Genomic DNA, 11072 nt, shown 5'->3' on the forward strand with positions numbered 1-11072 from the left:
CTGTGGTAGAAATATACATAGTATTTTTTCCTTTTGGAGACAAAACAAAGGAACTCTGAAGAAAAGGTTTCAGTAGATTTACATTTCTGCAGAAGACTTCGTTATTCCCAGCAGGAAAACAAGCAACTTCTGAAGCAAAGAATCTACAGCAATTAACTGTCAATCATTTCTACATAAAGAGTACAAAGTAACAATCCGAAGGATACTTGAAAACAAAATGCCCCCATTCCTTCCCCTCAGTCCAAAGGGTTATACTACAACAGAGTTATTTCAGATCTTCTCCTGATTCGAAACAAAATGAATTTTGAAAGAAAGATATCTTTTGCATGAAAAAATCCCATTCCTTTTTCCTGTACAGCAAATGTTGCTTATATTTAACCCATACTTTTCTTTTAGAAATGAGAGACACTTCATTCTTATTAATGGAGAACGACTGATCGGATTTAATATGCTCATTTTACTCCATGCAAACAAAGGGTTTTTAACTATTTTAATTATTCTAGTTGACACACGGAAATGACCTTCCCAAACCAAAAAGAGTGATCTTGAAAAGTTTCTTTTCTCAAGTTGTTTTCTATATTCTAAACTAAAAGAGAAACCAAGAGGATTTTTTGATTACTTTATAGTATCTCTTGCAAAACTCTAGCTGTTACAGGACAGTGCCCTCACTTTCTTCTTCCCTCCATTAATTTAACATTACATAGTCATTAATAACTTCTCAGAAAAATAGTCACACACTGGTACTGAAAAGACCTAAGTTAAGAACACCACTGTAACTAAGTATCTGCCTTTATGAGCACTTGATAATCCAGTAAGTATACTCAGTAGCCCATAGGGCAGTCCAGCACAGCAGCACTGTTAGAGTTAATAGCATGTTAGTCTGGGTAAACTTCTGGACCATATCTTTTATTAACACTTAGGCACTGCTTGAGATAAAGCCTGGCAATATTGTATCTTTTAATGGTACCAAAAGCAAAGCAAGCAGTTCTGTAATTGCATTTCAGAGCCTTCTTTGTAGTTGTATGTAGTGAGAAGCTTTTCAGGTTCTCAGCTTTTAAAACTTCTAGGATGAAAATGATTTCCCCACTTTTAATAGATCTGTGCAGAGGGGAAAAAAAATTACAAAAACAAACTCCCTGTGCACTCATCTTGGATGTTGAGAGGGCTGATGTCAGCTATTAAGACTGATAGTCTCTGACAGAAGAATCCTCCAGGCAGCTTTTGGGGAATAGTAATTTTTCATCTATGGATTCAAACTATGGAAACAAAAGAAGCTCTAAGACAAGTTGAGCTAAACTCTAGTTTCGCTGTGTTCCAAATTATTTTATTAAAAATCCAATCATTTTCAAACAATTATTTTCAATTAGAATATCTTGGTTTAACATCTTCAAAAAGTGCTAACTTTCAGGTAAGTTTTCAGTAAAATGCAAAGGAAAAAAAAAAAATCTGTGCCCAGCTCTTATCATGAGCATTATTTTATAGATGGTCATTTGGATGCGAAATCACTTACCCACTGCGATACAGGCAGGGTAATTGAACCCCTAAGAAAAGATTAATTTCCCTGGTGTGCAATTCAGTGTCACATCCTAGCCGGCAACAGTGACTTCCTTAGAGTCTGACTGTCACCGATTACTAGAGCCCTTGACACAGGTGGTTTCAAACCTTACAGTAGGACCGGCACAGATGTGAACTCAGGTCCTTCACTCCGGAGCAGCTGCTACCAAGCCAAACGCAGTGTCTCGCGCATGCCATGCACTCCTGGGGGAATAGCAGTCCCCAGCGGCCCCAGACAAACGAGCTGCTGAAATGATCTGTTCACTTATCTGCAGAGTTTGAAACAAGATGCCACTACAAAGCTGTATATTGAACTGTAATTGAGAAACACTCTGGGATAGAAACCAGATCCAATGGCCATGGATCGTTTCTGAGAGAGAGTCCTGAAGTCAGAGACTAATCTTTAAACTATTAATTCCTACTCAGTTGAAGTTATGTTGGGAAAGCTCGTGATGAGAAGAAAATGGAAATAAAAGTGTTCCTTAATGGTAGTTTTATGCCAAAAGATTGAGCCAAATTACCTCCAGAAGAGATTGGCTAACTTGAGGCTATTTTTGATGATGTTTGATGCATTGTCAGCTGCCAGGAATTAAATTTTCTTCTAATCCAGAACAGAATCTGTCAGTTTCTCAGAATTCTGAAGAAAGAATGAATTCTATATGAATTGTGTTTAACAGATGATGGTTATATATGGTATATTCTGCTTTCTAATATGAATGGTAGTTTAATCTTTCCTACCTACAGTTTTGAAAGTCGAGGAAAAGTTTCTAGGTTGGTAATTTATATAAACTGGAATAAGAATTTAAGGATTAAGGGTGGTGAGATACTGGAGCAGGTTGCCCAGAGAAGCTGTGGATGCCCCATCCCTGGAAGTGTTCAAGGCCATATCAGATGGGGCTTTGAGCAACCTGGCCAAGTTGAAGGTGTCCCACCTGCGGGGTGGTTGGAACCAGATGATCGTTAAGGTCCCTTCCAACCCATTCTGCAATTCCATAACTGTACACAAAATCACAGAGTGTAACAAAAATCACAAAAGTTAGGTAAGCAGAGGGTCTCTCTTTTCTGGAATTTCTCTCTGAAAATGTATACAGCAAAGAAGAATTTATCCGGTTCTAACTTCAGTGAGGTATCAAAGTTGTTTTCTTTAGAAACAGCAAGTGTCAACAAGTGATTACAACTGCTCTTGTACATGCTCCTCGATGCATTTAATCATCAAAGTGGATCAATTTCAGACCACCATAACTCAAACTTGCTGTAACCTTAGAGAAACCTTATCTTTCATCTTGGTTGGTAGAGATGATTTCCTTACTTACACCTTGAAAATACATTCATACCTGTAAAAATGTTCACACTCTGTATAGACAATAAAAGGGTTTTGGACAAATGTTCCCTCCTCAGATTCTATAGACAGAACAGGTGACCTACCCTTACCAGAAGGCCACCAACCAACCAGCAATATTCTACCAACACATATTTAAACAAAACAAATCACAAACATGCAAGTGAACAACTGAAAGGTGCTGTGCTCCAAGATTTCAACGAAATTACAATCTCAAAACATTTGGAGCAGTCATGCTACCCAAGCAAACTAGCACATTTTTATTATGATCAAAACCCATTTCCCCTTGTTCCATCAATCAGATATATTCAACTGAGTGGAGCAACAGGGATTATATTTTCAGGAGAAAAATACCTGCTAGCAAAATGTTTCATGCTTGTTATGGACTTCACCATTAGAAAATTCACCCAAGAGGAACTGATGACTTAATCAATTAACACCACACCACAAAAACTATAGTAAACAACTTCTGACCTGGGAACTTATTACCCTGCAATGCCTCCCCATTCCAGTTTAAAAAACAAGTCAGTTCAAACCTGTAATTTCTCTAGAAAACAAGTGTGAGGGAAACAGGAGTAAATAAAGGAGAAGCAAGTCAGGAAAAGCCTGACTAGACACATTTTATTACAGGCACACTGTCTCAGCTGCTCAAGCAATCCTAACGTTGCACTCATACATACTCAAGACCCCCTACAACTGCCACAGAGATCTGCCTTTGTTCAGATTCCCCTTTCCTGTCTCTCAGCTTCTTAAAGACACTTCAAAGAAGATCAAAAAGCTTGAAAGAAGTATAGTTGTTTAGTCTATAGAAGAGAAGATAAATGGGAGACTTGGTCTCATTCTTCAAACACAAAGCAAGCTGGTATGAGAATGGGGCTAAACTGTTCACCAGGTCTGATGCAGACATCAAAAAGAATGCAAGATTTAAGTTTTGGAAAACTTTCAAGTAACAGTAATAGACTGAACAGGCTGCCTTTGCAGGTTGTGGAATATCCATCACTGGAAGGTTTTAAAACCAGGTTAGGCAAACATCTGTCAGAAGTGATTAAGATATAATAGATGAGAACGAATGAGATCTTTTGCTCCTCTTCTGCCAAGGTCTTTTTGTTACACCTGGTGTTACAAACCAAATAATATTTCCCTCTTTTATATCTCTATGTTTTATTTAACATTAAAAAACATTTAATAAAACCTACCCTTCTGTGATATTTCCACATATTCAAGTGTGTTTATTTGGGATAACAAAATACACATAAAAGATTTGCTAACTCTGAAAGCAGAGGAAAGAAACCACCTGTGAAGTAAAATAATGTATTAAATTTACACTCACTCTGAATAAATTGACCTCTAACATCATATAGATGGCAGTCTATTTTCTCATTCTCCAAGGAAAAAAATTCTGAAAACTTCAACTGGTTACTTACTAATCTGCAGTCACTAAGATTTTCCTTAGAGGAATTATTTTTTAGAAGAAAGTACTTTTTCCCAAGCACAAAAAGAAAAAAAAATTAGAAATAATTTAAAAAAAATAGAAAGCAGAAGGATGCTTTGAGAAACATCCAAACCTTTTTTTAAATTATATTAAATTATGAGTAAGGATGGTTTCCATCACACCAGGAGGGAAAAAAGCCAGAGAGACCTTTTTCCCGCCCCCTTACTGTTTAATACTAAGGTAACCATGGAAATGAAAAATAAACACTGATTTCCCCCTCACAGTGCAGTACAACAGGAAATCTAACTGGGGAAACGTTTCTTGGTAAAGGTTAAGAACCATACCACAGGTAACTGTTTAGAAGAATAAACAGGGGGTCTTGCTGGACTGACATCACGTAACTCATACAAGAAATAAGAGGTGCTGTTTGCTTTGCCCACATCTCATGTTCCCAGTAGCTGCTCCCTATGGTGACTCCTCAGTTTTATCTACGTTGCCTCGCATTTGACCTTCTTTAGGTTTGAGGAAACTCTCCCTTAAAAGAGACAAACATGAATGAATACATTCACATGACAGCAGTGACACACAGCAATCAAACCATAATTAGAAAAGTTAAAAAATATTATGGTTGATAACAGATTGGTCTTCCTGCACACTTCTAATGGCAACTGCTTACGTTATTTTTATTATATAGGTATTTACTAAGTATGTTTACAGCAACTTGTACAGTAGGTGGGGTTTGTAGGCAACAAAGAACTCAATTTTTCTTTTCATTCTTGGTCTGGGCAGGTCCTGGATGATAGTCATGTCCTATTTTGGACCTTGATATGTGTTTTTTCTTGCCTTTGGTCTGATGTCAAGCTCTCTCTGCTGCTTCTTAAGGCTTTCTAAGAAATGAACAGAGTAACATGACATCCATAAGATTATTTATTCTACTTCAAGGAGGAAGGTACAGGAAGCTGAGAAACTGATAGTTTTCTAATTTGATTCTAAATTAGTGAACTTACATAAAGCAGTGTTTTTAGAAGGGGTTTATTGATTCAGAAAGAAAACATAAATTATTACAGCTGATTATTACCTTATGTTATCTCTTATTATCTCATAATTCAAACTAGCATTGTTCTACAGTATTAAACATGCCATGTAATAAAAGTATAGCAGCACTTTGAAGCATTCATACAATATTTCCAGAAAATGCTTTTAAAGTTTCATGCCAACTAAAATGAGTGTACTGTATCTCAATATATTACAGACTAATATAAAATGAAACATTTTTAAACTTTCTGCTTTCGTCCTAATTTAAGAAACAAACACACATGCCCCAACCTCCAGCCACAAACAATCAGGTCTCCGTGGAGTTCATGGAACAAAAACAAATAGAAGATTAAGATTTGGAAATGCCAATCAAATTGTTGTGATGACGTGTCACTTAAATAAAGAATACAGCACGAAATTTCAGTGATATACACTACAGTTAAGTACATATATTTGAACGTTCTCTAAATTAGGGCCCTGCCCTTCAAGAATATAATTGTACCAAGGATATTAAGCACACAGTTTTAGAAAGAACTATGAGGAAGAAAAGGGAGGAATGCCACCTATACACCTTGCATGACAGAGCATTACTCACACAATGTTTTATAGTTCTCTTTTCAGGAAAACAACATTGTGAAACTTTCGGGTCAGTAGAAAGCCAAAGACTCAAGTAGACTAGAATCTTTTAAGTCTTTGATTTTCAAAAATAATTTTAAGAAAATGGTATTATTTGATTTAAAAGACTTTGCAAAGCATAACAAGTCTTAGGGGGCTGTTTGCTCTCCGCTTCGGAGCACACAACTAACTTCATTCCTAGTCTGCTTGGATAACAGATCTAATTGAAATGACAATAATGTATTAAACACACTTCAGTCAAATATTTTTAGGAAAACAGCCACTACAGACAACATCTCCTAAATCAAAAGGATGAAGAAATATCCATGGACTGTTTAGCCCTCCTTCGATAAAGAAGCCCTAGGTTAACTTGTTACTGCTAAATTTATACTTACTGAGAGTTATAATGATGTCAAAAGTTAAAATGATAAACATTCCTTCCTGCATTAAATACATTTTTCAGACTGTTTTCCCACTCAAGTATGCTTCATTCAGAAGCATCAAGTCCTTAAGGCCCTGGGCAACTTAAGAGCCCAATTATTTCCAATCTGATGGACTGTTTCAAGCAAATATCCTTTTTCATGTGATACCATTTTCTTCACACGGTCTACTGCTTTCAGTCTGGAGAGTAAGAAGTTGTTTCCTTCTCTCTTTACATTTAAAGGTGTGAAAGAAATGAATACACCTATAGCAATATATCGAAAATACACACAAGCTTCATATTAATAACTGGAAAAAGACATTCCTGAGCAGAAATTTGCTGAAGATGGTTTTAACAATCATTTTGACTTAAATCACTCTGCCCTCAACATCTTTCACCTTCAAGATCTGGTGGAGCTAAAACATGGAAGCAACTCACAGATATATATTGCTTAAATACTTTTAAGTCAAAATTGCTGTAATAGGAATATATTGTTAACTTGTGACAGAGTGGAGAGAATATATTTCCACGAAGCTGCATTGATAAGCAGTGACCCTTGAGGCTAGGTCAACAAAACACAAAAAAAACCAGCAACCAAAACCAAAACCCAAACAAAACCAAAACCCCAACAAACAAAAAAAAACTCCACCACTTTACCAACCCATATCTAAGGCCTCAAAACTTTTAACAATATCCAGTATTAAAAATTCAAGTTTGGGACTTTGGTTTTGCTTGATTTTATAGACTCTGGGCTTACCTTCCAACAGGTTTGCCAAACAGTGTAATAAAATTTAAACGTAACTGGAGAATAATACAGCAAGTGAATCACAAGGACATACAAAATCAGGAAGCTGTATTGAATCCCTGCTGCCCCACCTCACTACAGATTTCATGGAAGCATCCCGAATCACAAAACTATTTGTGAAAAGCAATGACTTCATTAAAAAAAAATAAAAAATTCTGCGTTAAAGAAACAGAGAGAGCAAGAAACGCAAACATTACTTAGTTTGTAGTAGTATTTTGTTCATTTTGCCAGCTGCTAAACCCAGATCAAAGAAACTTACAGGTCACCTAAGGTTACAGAGCACTTCAGCAGTGTTGCCACTTACTGGTTGGCTGTGCACTCGTAATGGGACCTAACAAGCAATAACCCATAAGCTCATCCCTGTTATTCACTGCATCCATCCCCAAACAGAGCATGTGCTGTATGTTAAACCTTGGAAGTATCTCTACTGAGGATGGACCAAATACTGAGCTTTTCGCTCACTGAAGTCTACTGAAAGGCGTAAGGAATGTTCTACAATCGAAACTGAGGCAGCATTTACTTTCCCACAGTAACAGCCGTTCCTGTGCCAAGCTCGGTAGATTCTCCCTGCCTGCACTTCCCGGGCTATTACAGCGTTTTCTCCAAGCAGCCCACCACCACGCCGCTTGCCCAGCCCCTCATTCCAGGGGAACGGCAGGAACTGCGACTGATTTTGGATGGGCCCCTTCACGTGCGGGCGCGGCCCCCCGCTCACAGCGCGGTGCCCGCGTTCGCAAAGCCTCCCTGCGGCCCACAGGGCGCGTCGAGCCCTGCGGGCAAACCCCACGTGCGAACCGAACCGCGAGTTTGGCGCCGCTTCCCGCAGCTCGCCGCTCCCGCCCCGCCCCTCCCCTCCCCTCCGCGGGGCACCCGCGTTAGCGCCGGCGGCTCGGAGCCAGTCAGAAGCGGCAAACCAGCGGGGCTCCCCCCTGCACCCCCAAGAGAGTTCAAGGGTGTGATGCCGCCACGGCGGGCGCGCTGGCCCGGCGGCTGGTGAGGAACTGCCGGGGTGGGGCACACACGGGGGCGCGGGGAGAGGGAGAGAGCCCGGGGCAGGGCAGACCAGGGCCGAAGGCAGAGCCAAGGGCAGGGGCAGGGGCAGGGGCAGAGCCAAGGGCAGAGCAGGGGCAGGGATACGGGCAGGGATACGGGCAGGGATACGGGCAGGGATACGGGCAGGGATACGGGCAGGGATACGGGCAGGGATACGGGCAGGGATACGGGCAGGGGCACGGGCAGATCCGCCGCGGCCCCCGCGGGGCACTCACATGAACCGGGAGCCGCCGCCACCGCCGCCGCCCGCGCGGAGAAGAAGGACCCGCTGCCCGGGGCTGCTCGAGGGAGCGCCTGAGGTTTAGAGGCGGGCGCCCCGGAAAAAAAAAAAAAAAAGGCTTCGCTGCGCTCTGCAAGCACCGCGCTAAAGAGCGCCCAACGCCTTGTTCCCAGAGCACTGGCGCGTACGCGGTGAGAGGAGGGTCGGAAAGGGTGTTAAACGCTTTCTTTTTAGTTTTTTTTTGTGGTTTCTTTAAAGACCCGAACGAAATAGCACTCAGGCATCGCGCTGGCCGCCCCTGCCGCCCTACAGCGGTCGGCTGGCGCAGCGGAGTGACGCGGCTGCGGGGAGGCGGTGCTGGCGCAGGGAGCAGCCGGAGCATTCCCGGTGCCCATCCCAGAGCCCTTCCCCCGAGGAATCCCGGCTGGCCAGCTCCTAGCGGTACGGGGTCGTAGCAGTCGTTTAGCGAGCCGGGCGAGGCTGGTTTCTCTCCTGCGAGGTTCAAGTCCCTGAGCAGCCGCTTCTGTCGGAGGCATCAAATGGTGACAAACCCCGTCTTTGCATCTTTGTAGGGACCCCGGTGTAGCAAAAGGTGCTGAAAAGCGGGTAAAAGGAAACGACAGGTAGAAGAGATAACAGGTTTATGAAGGAGAGAAACGGGGCTGAAAGAATATCTATTCTGATCTGTCAAAATATATACCAAAAACTAACTGTCTTCTTCGTGCCGTCCAAGTGTTGTTAATTTCTCCCACTGGGCTGAATGTTCCAGCTGTGGGTGTGAAACTCGAGGTGTCCTTGTAAATTTCGCTAATTCTTATGCCTGGCTTTCAAAGCAGCAACGTTTTAATCTGTGCAGTGACCTTATGAATGCTCCAGACATCACCAGTAACTCCTGTGCAATGTAATGCAGGTATAGAACATAGAATATTTGTGTATATATGACAAAATTCCAAATATTGCTGAGACACAAGCCATCAGCAAAGGTTTAAAAATGCTCTGTTTCACTTGAGGGAAGTGACGCTTTAAAGTACCCCTGCAGAGGAATTACTGTTTAGCGTTTCCATGAAATAACTCTTTAAATAGGTGTTAGTTACCTGTGCCAAAAGCACCGTGATACCTGTCTGGGTTTTCCCCACCCCCAAAACTCAGTATTTGTTGAAGGCAAAATAATGGCACCGGAGCCTTGTCAAAATCTGGTTTGCATATTCTGTTTACAGTATAACAGTATGTATTTACAGGATAACAGTATTACAATTAAAATTTTGGTATGCTTTTATATTCATCTATTGCTGAACTGGTGTAGCTGGAATCCAAAGCAAAGTGTCTCTTTTCATCACTGAATTTACTAGTTTGGACAGAGTAACGACAATGTTGATTTTTTTATCTTTTAGGTGTGCTTTATTGTCTGTAATTATCTGCCCGTGACTCCACAGTTATTCTTTATTTATAGTCAGAATACTTCTTACTTCAGTGAATGTTAGAGAAGTTGGAAAATTTTGTAAAAGAAGAATGTTATAATGCTATTCCACAGGGTAAAACATTTGATTAAACATAACACTGCTTACATTTAGATTTTTTTAGCAATCTTATAGCATTTGTGGTAGATGTTTAGTTTATACTGCAAATTAAAAAAAAAAAAAAGTGAGGTGAACTAAATTTAATCCACAGTTCCCCCCCTCCCCTGCAAAAAATTAAGTTGATAACTTAATAGTTATTATTATTATTATTGAAATAATGTATCCTATCTCATTATTGTGATTGTCCTGACAAACTCTTAATTATTTTCTGTGGTCCCTTCCATAGGAATCTGAATTCAACTTTTCTTCAATACCCATTATGCATTTTAATAAGCTTTGTGAATAGCTGATTGACAGTGGTGGACAGTGGGAGACAAATCACACTTTGGGGTTTTCTTTTGTGAAGTAGCAGCACTAGGTAAAATTGCACCTTCTATTTCAGTTACTTTATCCAATTAATAATTACTGTGGTTGCAGCAGGAATATTGTAAGACTTAAGAACAAAGAAATTCTGGGAGAGAATTTCTTCTTATGACATGGCCTACTTTGTTTAAAATACTGTGATTTAATAAAAAACTGTGTAAGTACAGGATGTTCAGGCTACCTGCTCTCCTGGAATTGTTCTCAGTTGCTTTAAAAGTAATCCAGTAGCAGTTCTGATTATAATTGTGTTCTAATTCAGAAAAAACTACCTTAATTAGGTGAGGAATGTTTGCACCTGGATACTGAAGAGGTGTTTAAATAACCAGCCATTTCAAATTACTGACAGGTACTAGCACATAGCTGCTTGTCGTTTTTTCTGCCCCTGGGCAGTTTAGGAGAGCCACAGCTGAGTTTCACTGGATGGTTTCGTTCAGGTTGGTCTGTTTGTATGGGCAGCATTTGCTTCTGAGGGATTTATACCTTTTCTTAAGGGCAAAGTTCTAAGTGTCCGTTTACTCAAACACCTTAGCGCTGCTGCATTGAAGAGGTTTTAAATGATGGATAGAAAAGACTAAATTCTGAAGAAAAAAATATTTGTTCTCTGAGAGCAGTAGGTACTCAGAGGAGCAAAGAAGTTGCTCACTAGATGAGAGAGCTC

The 11072-nt window shown here is 40.3% G+C and overlaps 2 protein-coding genes across 7 annotated transcripts in view; one reads left to right on the forward strand and one right to left on the reverse strand.

The window, feature by feature from the left end:
- The window catches only part of AIMP1 (aminoacyl tRNA synthetase complex interacting multifunctional protein 1), a 38363-nt gene extending 29762 nt beyond the window's left edge, over positions 1-8601 (reverse strand). Inside the window, exon 1 of the mRNA XM_050337641.1 lies at positions 8470-8601. Coding sequence (XP_050193598.1) covers positions 8470-8471 — 2 coding nt within the window. The 5' untranslated portion in view covers positions 8472-8601. The remainder of the gene's footprint in view (positions 1-8469) is intronic.
- A 210-nt stretch (positions 8602-8811) lies between these two features.
- The window catches only part of TBCK (TBC1 domain containing kinase), a 100486-nt gene continuing 98225 nt past the window's right edge, over positions 8812-11072 (forward strand). The window contains exons 1-2 of one of the 6 annotated variants that reach the window (XM_050337638.1): positions 8901-8915; positions 10278-10409. The gene's annotated coding sequence lies outside the window, so the exon portion shown is untranslated. Of the gene's footprint in view, positions 9017-9048; positions 9067-9086; positions 9385-10277; positions 10410-11072 lie in introns of those variants that run through there. The other 5 variants (XM_050337637.1, XM_050337633.1, XM_050337636.1 and 2 more) reach the window with 5 other exon arrangements.

This window comes from Myiozetetes cayanensis, unplaced genomic scaffold (genome assembly GCF_022539395.1).
Source record: "Myiozetetes cayanensis isolate MyiCay16 unplaced genomic scaffold, myiCay2020 scf7, whole genome shotgun sequence".
Classification (NCBI taxonomy): Eukaryota; Metazoa; Chordata; class Aves; order Passeriformes; family Tyrannidae; genus Myiozetetes; species Myiozetetes cayanensis.